The sequence below is a fragment of the Ovis aries genome, chromosome 3 (genome assembly GCF_016772045.2).
Source record: "Ovis aries strain OAR_USU_Benz2616 breed Rambouillet chromosome 3, ARS-UI_Ramb_v3.0, whole genome shotgun sequence".
Taxonomy (NCBI): domain Eukaryota; kingdom Metazoa; phylum Chordata; class Mammalia; order Artiodactyla; family Bovidae; genus Ovis; species Ovis aries.
The window spans coordinates 31,833,829-31,846,603 of record NC_056056.1 but is presented as its reverse complement, the minus strand read 5'-3'; the positions used below and the strand labels follow the sequence as shown (position 1 = coordinate 31,846,603).

Genomic DNA, 12,775 nt, shown 5'->3' with positions numbered 1-12,775 from the left:
ATTCTTGCTTTAGTGAAACAGGGAATAGAGGAAGGAGGGTGGGAGAGAACAGCTAGAGGGAAATGTTAGCAGAATTTTAACATATGATGCTAATAGGGAGAATTACACAATTTGACTTGTTGCTCTTGTTGTTCTTTCTCTGGTAGTATGTCAGGTGATTGCCATGTATGACTACACAGCAAACAACGAGGATGAGCTCAGTTTCTCCAAGGGACAGCTTATTAATGTTTTAAACAAGGATGATCCTGACTGGTGGCAAGGAGAAATCAGTGGGGTGACTGGTCTCTTCCCTTCGAACTATGTTAAGATGACGACGGATGCAGATCCAAGTCAGCAGTGTGAGTAATGTCAGACTATTTACTTCTTCATAGTGCATCGGCTTTAGCGTACAGCACTGCATTCCGTACTTTTCTCAACCAGAATCTTAAGCTGAGCACTCTCAGCGAATGTTTATTAATGTTTAGAGTAAGAAGATATAATAAGAAACTTCTACAAAATCAAAAGTTATATTGCTTTTTTTCCAATTCTGTTTTCCTAGCTTCAGACCTTACTGTTAGACTTTATCTGAAAAAAAGTTCTAGTTCTTTCATGAGTTCCTTGGTGTGATAACAGTCTCTGCTGCGGCTTCTCTTTATACCAGCCTTTTTCAGCTTAAGAGAGAGTAGAGACTAGCTGGCAGTTAGTGTGTTCAGCTGTGCAGAATGACCCTTGTAGTGTACAGGTGCTATTAATTTTGCAACCTTATTTCCCATGTTATTACACATCACCAGGTTAGAAGAAAATTATAAAATTTATTTTACAAATAAAGTGCTTGCAAAAATCTCATTAGGTGATTTTTTTAAGGTAGGTAACTCATGCCACAGAGATATATGAATTAAGATCTGTTTTACTACTTTTACTGCAGGGATCCATATCTCAATGTATACGATTTGGTATTATATAACATTATCTCTTGATAGTTACCTCACCTTTCTTACACTTGACAGTAAATGTAGCATTAGAGAATAAACAGTACTTGGAAATATTTTTTTAGCTTCATAAAATAGAGGTCACCTTTCCTCACCCTTTTGATCTTTTTGTCCTTCTTAATAAAATACATCATGATTTGTGTTTTTATCATTCTCGTGAAATTATCTAAAAGCTTTAGCCTTTCATTTTAACTTAGCTTCTAAGAACATATAAATGGTAACCCAGTCAAAGCTGAGCTGTGTTTACAATTAAGTGCAAGTATTATGAATTTACTTTGTACTGTATCATTTTAAATTATTAGTGCATTATTTTCACTTTAGAGCTTATAAAGATCATTGTGATTTGGGGAGAAGACCGTCCTTTAGATAGAGCAGCTGAATTTCCCAGTCTGGACGTGGAGTCCAGTTTTTTATGCTTTGAATATTCCTAAAAATACCTCAGGGTTTCAGAAGAGGTAGTAAGGAAAATTATAAAACTTGGATTACTTAAATGAAAGACCATTTTTAAATTCTGCTGATGGTTTGGCAGTTTTCAGGGCTTGCCAGTTTGTCTGGTTAATAAACATACCCGAGGTGTCTTTCCTGGGCCTGAGAGAGGAAGGTACTTTTCAGACCCACTAGGTCTGGAAGATCTTGGGCTAAGTGATCCTTGGAGGCATTCTGGTTTATCAGTGCATTTGACTTTTATAGTGTCTACAATGTAAAGTGATCATGTTCCAAATGTTTTGTTGTTATCTTATTTTCCAATGGTGGAACATATTTTTCCCTTTTAAGTCTTTTATAATAAGAAATATAAGAAAACAATGAAACTGTTCTAAAGGAAGAACAGCCAGGAGTATATGAGTCAGTGAAAACTAGCTAAGTTTTAGACTATCGTGTGTGTTTCTCAAGCCTTCATACATTTTCACTTCACTAGGTAGTTAGGATATTTTCTAAAGTTTGAGAATTTTAGTAGTTCAAATTTGTTGATGTTGCATGTAATCAGTAGAATTTTTCTCACCCACTTGATTTGCTTTATGTTCATTTTATCCCTCATTTTTCTTTTTATAGGACCCAGTGTTGTCTTCCAGTGTGAAAGCACCCCAGAGACCCACTATCCAAGTTTGACTCTAGCGTGGAGACAGGGCAGGCAGCCCTGATCAAATATCTCCTACACAATTCCTTAGCTTCGTTCTCAAATGTTAGAGCCACTTGTGGTTATTTCTCTGGGTTTCTAATTTACAGTTAAAATTTATTTGTAACAAGTTAAAGGATAGTGGGTCTTTGTGTGGCTTTCCCTGCTGTTCACTCTGGCATCCTTTTAGCATTTTTCTCCTTTTTTAATTTGGTAATTGTAGGTCATTAGCATGCATACTGAGTTTGCCCTTACATGGTGGGAGTTCAAACACACAAAGACCCACTATTTGCACAAACTGTTCTTGCTGGTTTGGAATGGGCTGCCATGCTTTTCTAATGTTACTGCAACATGTATATTCCTTATAGAATTCAGAACTGCTTATGTTTTGCTGTTACGTTTGACCTAATCCTAATCACAATGAGCTCTTAATTGGTTCAATATGCGATTTGTCCCCCAATAGGCACTGTTTCCTCTATTACTTTCTAATATGCCACTATAAGTACCAATATTTAAGTTTGTTAAAAGGCCAAGAATTGGAAATACCCGTTTCTCTGTTTTCTGTGTATTTTGGTGTGGGAGTGATGACACTTTAGGGGAGCTCTTCTTGCCTCATAGAAGAGGGAAGTGGCCTGCCCTACCCAGCCATACGTGCAGAACAGGGTGGGTTTTATCTGTTGCGGCTGTCCCAGAGTGAGCCTTGCGCCGTAGGAGTCCACTGGGGTCTCTGGGCTCGTGAAGATCCTGCTGATGTGCCGCGGCAGTCAGTTGTTACTTCTTTACTGATTACCTAAAAATGGCTTATTTTTGAGGAATGAAGGGCTCCCATTATTGACTATAAGATATGAAACTTTCCCTACCTTAGGCAGAGAATTTATATCTATACATTTTAAAGTCAGAAATTCATGTTATCTATGTTAATGAGGTGACTCCATATCCCAGGTCACAAAGGGGCGCTGATTGACTTTCTTCTTAATGTATTTAGTAAAGATCATAAGGAATGCTTGAAGAGTTTAAATGCCCTTGAAGCAGGCAGACAGTCTCTATCTAGTTGAGACTGAATTAGAGTGAAGGAAAGCTGCATGGGAGCTGGCATTCCTCTGGGACCATGAAGCTGCTCTGTGGCTACAGAACTGATTTTACCATTCAGAATTCTCTACCTAATATCTATTCTTCAGCCACATTGGTAACTTTGGCATAGGACTTTACTTCTTTTCCTTGAGCCAAAAACTGCAAGGATAGTAAAACATTATTATAAATGTGAGAGTACTCAGTTGACTTTTAGTGGATAGTATTAAATCATATTTGAAAATCAATGAGAAGATTATGCAATTTAAACTGTTTACAAACTGCAGTGCAATCTACTGTTTCTGAATGTCCAAGTATTATCAGGAAAAGTGTACATACAATCACAGAGTCTTATTTCCTCACAGAGTTCTTTAAGAAGAGTGAAATGTGTTTTTATATCTCTGAGGCATATTTTGTGCAATATTTGTGTTAATGTGCCTACACATTATGAATAAATGATTTTAGTCATATATTGCCTAAATCATAACTTTGCAACACTTGAGGAAGAATCAACAGTTTAGTTAGAACTTGACAAAATTTAAATGTCTGTGTTCCAGAATACTTCACATCGTTGGGATGTATGGTGACAGGCATGTATGCTCCCTGAGGCAGGGATTTCTAGTTACTAGACCACCTCAACTTTTAGCATTTGGCATCATCATGATACTTTTATAAAATATGACATTAAATGGAAAGCAATAATATTATTTTACAGGTGGCATAACAGATTTGCCTGCAGTCACTAAAGGGTACAGTGTAAAGACTGGATCCTTGTAAATTCAGCTGATCTTCTAAATTGTACGGGTTACTTGGTCTTGCCTTTTATTTTCTGAACATGTTAGTTGGGTTCAAATTCAGGGCAGTTACTTTAAATCCACCTTAAACCCTGAGGTTAGAAATAAGACCACTTAATTAATCACATGGTATAGTATAACATTCTCTTTATAATTTTGAATTTGGGCTTATTTAATTACACTGATAAATTATTTCAAAGGTATCTTTGTAGCTCAAATTGCTTCACTTTTACACTGATAACTATAAAGAATGACATTCTGGTAGAGACTAGTGTCTGTAAATCAATATGAAAAGAATATATTCATCAGGTACTATGGACTAAGTCTTATAATGGCGTATTTAAACTGAGTGTCTGTCTGGGAAATAAATTTACTGTATTTACAGAAATACCTCTCTCTGTTTAGGTATTTTGTCATATATTTGACAGGAAGTGAAAAGTAAAGAAAATGGTATGACATATAATAATAACTTGTCCTTAAATGAGCATGCAATCCTTTGCAATACCTCATATTTAGCCACGTGTTTGCTCTCTTCCTCATTCAGTATAAGAGGCAGCTTCAGTTTACTTAGAAAGAGACATTAGAAGGAGTTTATCAGGAACATAGAATTTTAAAAATGGGAGCACAACTGAGCAAACCTGAACCCTGTAGGAGGTGAAGAATCAAAATACGTGTTTATTTAAAAATTGCAGCATGTTGCAATCATTTCTACAGCATGTGATTAAACCTGATGGGTTTTCCAGCGATGAAAAAATCAGTTCTAGGACCAAAGCTGATTTTTTTTTTTTTAAGAAAATTTGAAAATCTAAATCAATCCTACCTGTTGTATAGTTTCCTCTAAAACTTTATCCTAGGGAGTCATTTTAAAATAATACAGCTATTAAAACAGTATAACTGCTACATTAGTGTTTTAAAATATAATATGAATTCTGATAGTTTAAAATAAAGTAGGGGAAGGAAAAGTAGAGAAAGAAATGCCAATTCCAGTCCAAAGTTTTATTTGCCAAGTTTTCTTAGGATGAATTTTACCAAGTTATAAATTCTTGTAAATAGACTCTCTAATGGAAAGACTGAGAGATTTTTGCCTATAGTGGCATTATTGGATGCTGCTGTGATGCTACTGTAATGTAATAAATTATTAAATTGTTGCAAAGTGCTGTTTTTTTTGCCTTAAATTTTTATTTTGTGCGCCTTGAAAACTATAATATTAAAGGTATTGAGATTGTGCAAATGCTGGGCACGCTTGGCATGAGGTCATTCGTTTTCATTTTTACAAAATTGTAATATAACTATGCAAGTGTGTTTATTAAAGGGACACAAACTACATTTCTTGTATTGTGTATTTCTTTTGAAGCATCCTTTAAAACTTATTTTTAACTGTTTATATTGTAGTCCTGTTTGAATTTCTTTGGAATTTCTCTTTTCCCTTAACGTGGTCTCTTGGTCCAGACCAGCAAGTTGTATAGTAGTACAAGGGACAAAAGAAATTTTTAAGTGGTAATGATTGAGATAGTTTGGTCCAAGATAAGTGTATGTATCTCAAAAGCAAAAGAAATTTTGATTTGAAAATTTCTAGGATAATAATAAAAGAAAATATCTAGGATAATAATAGACTACTATGTTATTTATAATTTTAAATCCAACTTTAAAAAGATTGGAAGGAATTTACAAGTTAATACTCACTGCAAATGTAGACTAAGACATTTTTAGTACAAAATAATAAGAATCTATATTCAGTAAAAGAAATTCCACTGGATGCTTGGAGGCACCAGAGTTAAGCAGTTTTACACTTCAGTAATCAAGTTGGTGGTTTCACCTTGAGTGAAAAAAAGTGGATCAAAATCCAACCCATCTGTCAATGTAGGATATAAACAAAACGTTTCTTCATCTCTGTAAAGTCTTTCAGCTAACATATGTTGAGCATTTGTATAAGCGAATGCAGAGTACTAGATCCTGAGAATATGAAAATGAGTGACAAGTGGTCCAGGTCTCAGGTAGGACCTAACTGTAAGAGGATCAGGCATGAAAGCAGGTAATTATAAAACAGCATGCTAAGTACACTGAGAGAGATTTACTGGGCACCAAGAGAGTACAGGGACTTCCCAGGAGGCACTAGTGGTAAAGAACCTGCCTGCCCCTCCAGCAGATGTGGATTCAATCCCTGGGTCAGGAAGATCCCTTGGAGGAGGGCATGGAAACCCACTCCAGTATTCTTGTCTGGAGAATCCCATGGACAGGAGCCTGGCAGGCTATGGTCCTTAGGGTTGCAAAGAGTTGACCACAACTGAAGTGACTTAGCATGCATGCACACAAGAGAGTATGGAGGAGGAATGCCTGATTCATCTGTAGACTGGTGAATTAGAGAAGACTTCTGGATAAGGCAACTGCTCGATGCATAAGATAAGTAGGAGAAAGCCAGATTGGAGGGTAGAGTGGTGGGGAGAGTGATAGAGACAAGCAGCAGCCTGGATGCCGGAGGAGAGGGGTGACTATAAGCAGTTCATTATTGCTGGAGTGGAAGTGGAAAGCCAGCAAGACAAGTTGAGGCTTGAGAGCAGGCCGGGGGCTAAACCAGAGATTCCTGGTTTGGCTGCTCATTGGAATCACCACCTGGGAGGCCTTTGACAAGCTATTGATGCCCGAGTCCTGATTTAAATGGCCTGAAGTGAGGCCTGGGCATGGGGCTTTTTAAAAACTCCTCTGATGATTCTTACGTGAAGCCAAGGTGGAGAAAAAACGATGAAGCAGCATTAAGAATAGTTTCTGAGGGAACATTGGGAGGAGGTGGGGGATTTATGGATTGTGTGGGCAGGTGAAAGGGTCAGTTTGATTCCCAGATTTGTATCTTGGTGACAGGGAGAAATCATGGTGCCACCAGCTACAGTAAAAATCAGTTGGGAGAAGAAGATGAGTTTGGTTTTGACTACAAAGTACCCGTGGGACATCCAGATAGAATTGTCCAGCAGGTAATGAGATATAATTAAGATATACAGCATCAGATGTATATCAGCTGGTGGCATGAATGCACATTGATAGTTTCTGAGCCAGTGAAAGTAAATGAGGTGACCTGGGGAGAAAATCAGACCTTTGAGGGTATCAGGAGTTAAGGGTTGTATAGTGAAAGGAACCCATGAAGACAAGAAACAAAGGTTCTAGGAAAATGAGATTGTTACGCTAGTATCACCATTCTTATAAAATAATAAAATTCTACCTATATAACCATTGCTCATATCAATAAAATGAAAAGAGGAAACGTGCTATTTATTGAGTACTTATTAGTCTAGGTATTTTTCTAAGGTCCTTATTACTGTTTTCTTTTTATAGTCATGGAAATTAAAACTCAGAGAAGTTAAATAACTTGGTCAAGGTTACACAGATAGTCAGTGGTAGAGCTGGGTTCAGACCCAAGTGGTTGGCTCCAGAGTCCATGCTGTTAGCTTCTACTCTCCAGTGCTAATATTGCCTCCCATTTTCATAATAATGAAGTTCCTGCAGTACAACCGTAGCTTGAATCAATGAAAAGAAGAAAAATCAAAGGCTGCAGTGTTTGTGTAAAATGTACATGCAGAGAAGATGAGGAAGCAAGGGCTGAATATTATAACAAGGATAAGAATCTCTAAGAAGAATATTCAAAAGGATAAAATTGAACAGAATCACTTTTTTGGTAACAGCTTTGTTGAGACATAATTTATACTCCATACAGTTCCCCCAACTATACAAATCAGTGGTTTTTAGTATATTCAAGTATATTCACTGAGTTATGCAGTCATTACCAGAGTAATTATAGAACATTTTCATCACTTCAAAAAGAAACCAGTATCCGTTAGTTATCACCCTCATATCTTCCTAAGCACCCTGCCTCCCATGCAGCTCTAGGCAACCTCTAATCTGTGTTCTGTCTCCATGTTTGCCTATTCTGGACATATACAAATGGAACCATAAAATGTTTGGGGGTTTTTCGATTGGCTTATTTTGCTTGGCATAATGTTTTCAAGGTACATCATGCTGTAGGATGTATTGGTAGTTCATTCCCTTTTATGGCCAAATAATAGTCCATTGTTATTTATCCATATATTAATTGGTGGACATTTGGGTTTTTACTCTTTGGTTCTTATAAATAATGCTATGTACATGTATGTACAAGTTTTTGCATGGTCATACACCTTCATTTTTCCTGGGTCTGTACCTAGGAGTGAAATTGCTGGATCAAATGGCTTGACTTTAGGGGGAACTGCCAGACTGTTTTCCAAAATGGCTACTATTTCTTTTTTTATTCCCACCAGCAGTATACAAGGGTTTTTGTTTCTCCTCATTTTTACCAATGCTTGTTATTATCTGACGTATTATTAAAGCCATCCTTGTGGGTATGAAGTGATACCTTGTGATTTTGAATTACATCTCTGTGACTAGTGATGACAGAGCATCTTCTCATGTGCTTGTTGGCCACCTGTATGTCTTTTTTGGAGAAGTGTGTATTCAGATCCTTTGCTTATTTTTAAGTTGAGTAAATTGTTTTTATAATCACTTTAAAAACTGTTTTAAACAACAACAAATTTTGAAAGATGTGCTTAAGAGAGATGTCTTAATGATGTTATCAAAGGCAAAATCCAAGAATGATAAAATGAATGTAATAGGAAGTTGTGGCTGCTTTGAATCATGGCTCTATGAGCTCACCCCTAGGAGCCTTCGCCTCACCTTTATAATGAAGAGAGTAATATCTATCTTACAGGTGAGACTTAAGCAATTTATGAAGCACCAGTCCAGTGTCTTAGCATATAGATACTGGAAGTAACAGTTAATACTTACCAAGCATTTGCTGTATCCTAAGTGATGAACTAAACATCTTGGGTGTGATGGAATATAACTAGTGTCCAGATCTGACTTCAGAGCTTGTGCTTCTAGCCATCCCTCACTAACTTGGAGTTGCTGTTACTTCAAATCACAAAATTAGAACAATCATCATTTAATTCCAAGATATAGATGAGAAGAGGGTAAAGAGCATTAACAGCTTTAAGTGAATTGAGGCTGGTAAAGTTGCATTTCAAGGTACTGGAAGGACCTGCTGCTTTGAAACCTGTCACCAGTGGTCATCTGTTAACCACCATGAAATCAGAGTCAGGCAGTGCTACAGAATTAGTGTGTTCTAAATTTGGCAGTTTGGGGCATAGTATTATATATCATAAAAAGCTGGAAAACACAGGCTGTATAGTCATACCATTGGGTAAAGTTAGAGGTGTAGCTTAGTAATAACAATAAAAAACTATATGTGCAGATGAAACTCCTGTTGCCCCAGGTCAGTACTGTAACAATGGATGATCTAATACAGAGCGTGAAGGGTACACAGTCTGTTTGAAATTGGCTGTTAGATACAAGTTGTTATGTATGTGTAACCGAATAGAAGTTTAGTAAAGGAACCAATGATGTCACAGAGATATAAAAAAAGAGTTAAAGGTGACTAAGGACCCTGTTGGCTTCTTCAGTGCCTTTGGATTTTTTGGCATTCCAACTATTTCTACTGAAATCTTTTTTTCCTCAAGAATTCAGTAAGCTTGAGGCCAGGTCAGGTTCGTACACGCTATTGCCAGTGTTTCACCCCAAATAGGATTGTCATGTAAGCACCATTTAAAAGGGCCTGGAATTTCAAAGTGTAAGACTTGGATCAACACACCTAGATTTAGGGATTTGGTAGTTCTAAATCCTACAGTAAGTCCCTTAACTACTAAGCCTCAGATTTTCCATATGCTTATATGTAGGGGTCAAATTTGTATTTGTTAATCAGAGGATTGATCAGAGGTTTGTAAATAGTGATACACATGTTGGTTATTTGTACTGTTAAAATTGGAAGTTCTGTGCTGGGTGGACATGAAACTACTCTTTCATGACATCTCTTCATAATATTCTGTATTCTGAATAGTACATTAATTCCCTCAGTTAAGTCAGTGATATAGAATCAAGTCTGGGAGACTAGAAGATAATGCAAAAATCAGCTTCAACTAACTGCTTTTTGAGGCCAGAATCTGCACTTCTGTCTGCTTTGGGGAGGTCTTTGCTGTCTTTTAGGCTTATAATATTTTCCTGTAAATTAAAAAATAACACCAAATTGATTTTATTTTGGTAAATGCGGATCCACTTGCATTTATCAGTAGAGCTGCTTTTGGCAGTTCTAGAATGTGTCTGTTTTCTGATAGTGAAATATTTTGCTTTCTGATGGTCTGCAGCATTAGACTATACACAGACAGACCTTTCTGTACTTAAGCGACATAACACCTGATGGCACAGAACTTGACAAGCATCAAAAAACCACACAAGAGCTTAAAAAATGGTTCAAGGATTATTTAAATTTCCAAAAGCAAAACCACAAATGTGTATGGCTTCATGGTGGGAGCATGCTACCCGGCACATGGTTTGCACTCAGTAAATATTTGCCAAGCAGATAAAAGGCTATTCTCTTACAAACTGAGATGTCCAGTAATTTCCTATTGCCTTGATAAAGCTTCAGTATTAAAGGCAGCCTTCAGAAAATGCACCCAGCTCAGTCATCTGGATTTACTGTTAAAATCTCATCTTTTCACTGATTTTCCACACAGTGAGACTGAAAACCATTATGTGATACCCTGGCAGCTGAACTTGGGGACACAGAGAACAGCATTGTTCAGAGGCGTTCCTCTCCTCAGAATGGGCAAGGACCTTTCTGGGACTTTGTGATGTCATCTGAACAAGCCCTCTTTGTGTCAGTCATCACAGATTGCCTTTTGTCCTTCACTTTTTGGAATCTTGGCAGCTATCTGTGAAGATGCCTCATTTTCTTGCTTGCGCTGTAATTTAGAAGAGTGGTTCCCAATTATAGTGGGACACAGAGTTTTCATAATCATTATTCATATTTTGTCTCTCAGTCTCCACATCCTAAAAAACAAGTGTATGTGGGGAGGGGGGACGTGGTTGGGGGGGTTTTGTGGCCCAGCCTACCACGCATTATTTGTCTGGGAACTTTGACCTGATAGTAGCCATGATCTCTCATTGTTCCTGCTTTCCCATTCTTCTTGTCTATCAGAAAGAACTTCCCAGGATGTTTTCATCATTTTCTGACTGCCTGTAGTTAATATCTATGTACCATCTCCTGCAGCTCAGAGTCTATCTTCATATCATCATTTATAAATACTTGTAAAACCTACTACTATGTGTCAGCCACTGGAGACATAGAAGATTGTAAAATAGATAAAAAGTCCTGTCCTCTTGAAGCTGATATTTGAGTAGGGTAAGACAAAACAGGGAGAAGGCGATGGCACCCCACTCCAGTACTCTTGCCTGGAAAATCCCATGGATGGAGGAGCCTGGTGGGCTGCAGTCCATGGGGTCGCTAAGAGTCGGGCGCGACTGAGCGACTTCACTTTCACTTTTCACTTTCCTGCATTGGAGAAGGAAATGGCAACCCACTCCAGTGTTCTTGCCTGGAAAATCCCAGGGACGGGGGAGCCTGTTGGGTTGCCGTCTATGGGGTCACACAGAGTCAGACATGACTGAAGCGACTTAGCAGCAGCAGCAGACAAAACAAGACGAGTAAGTATGTGAAATCTTAGAAAACTGAAGCAGGTTAGGGAAAGAAAGTGCTGGGTGGGGAGAAGTGGATGCAGAGGGATTTCAGTTTCAAACTGACTACTCAGATGAAGCTTCTCCGACATGGTGATATGTGAGCAAAGACTAGACAGATGTGATGGGTATCTGGAGGAAGCCCTGTGGACACGTGGAAGATCACTGTAGGTAGAAGGAACATGACGTGCAAGGAGCCTGCCTGTGATGCTTGAGGAGCAACACAGAGGTCAGTGTGGCTGGAATGAGGAAGGAGAAAGAGGAGGAGGCAGCGAGGACAGGTATCCACGGAGATGGGGGAGATTTTTTCTTGTGGCCTGATTTTAAGAACTTTGACTTTTGCTCAGAGTGAGAACACCCCATTGAAGGGTTTTGATCCAAAGAGTGTTATGACCTGCTATGTTTTAATAGAATAGCTCTGGCTTGCTAGACTACATTGGGGGTTAGGGGGGATCAAAATGATGGTGGTGGATGAGGTAGGACGTGGTCAGATTATGGACCACTCTGATCTATTTTGAAGATGGAGCTATAGGTGGACTGAATGTGAAGTGTGAGAAGAAAAGTATCAAAGATGTCTCTGGTTGCCTGAGCAAAATAATGTGTATTCTCTTGTTTATATTCTCATTATATGAGGCCTGTTAATTGTGTTCAAATCTTTCATATTCTTACTAATTTTCACTAAGAGAAAAATATTAAAATATAGTACTTCAATGATAGATTTTTTAGTTTTTCTTTTTTCTTTATTTTTTGGGGGAGGTAATTCTGTCAGCTTTTTATTTTAGATTTTGAGGTGCTCCTGTTGGTTGCAAATAAAATAAGAATTATTACATTTTCATGAGTTGTTTATGATATTTTCTTATACAGTGTTTGGAATCCTGTTTTGTGTGTTGCTAATAAATCCCCCCACACACTGCTCTTTTATATTTTGCATTTGGATAGTTTTTTTCCAGTCCTTTATTTCCATTACTTTACATATTAGGTATCTTTGTAAATAGCATCTAGCTGAATTTTTTTTTTATCCAGTCTAGAATCTCTCTTTTAACTGATAGTTTTAAGCTATTTACATTTACTAGAACTGTCTGATACTTCTATCTTTTTTGACATGTTTTATTTACCATGTATTTTCTTTGCTTCTTTTTTAAAAATTCACATTGAATTTATCCCACTTAGTCATTATTATTACTTTCTAATATAAATAACTTTTTCCACATCATTACTAGTATTTGTGTTCACCATTCTTTTTT

General features: G+C 37.5%; 1 protein-coding gene across 32 annotated transcripts in view; it reads left to right on the top strand.

The window, feature by feature from the left end:
• The window catches only part of ITSN2 (intersectin 2), a 124,440-nt gene that overhangs the window by 91,488 nt on the left and 20,177 nt on the right, over positions 1 to 12,775 (top strand). For 22 of the 32 annotated variants that reach the window (XM_060411905.1, XM_060411913.1, XM_060411896.1 and 19 more), the window contains one exon: positions 147 to 338. In XM_060411905.1, coding sequence (XP_060267888.1) covers positions 147 to 338 — 192 coding nt within the window. Of the gene's footprint in view, positions 1 to 146; positions 339 to 2,018; positions 5,271 to 12,775 lie in introns of those variants that run through there. The other 10 variants (XM_060411925.1, XM_060411922.1, XM_060411916.1 and 7 more) reach the window with 1 other exon arrangement.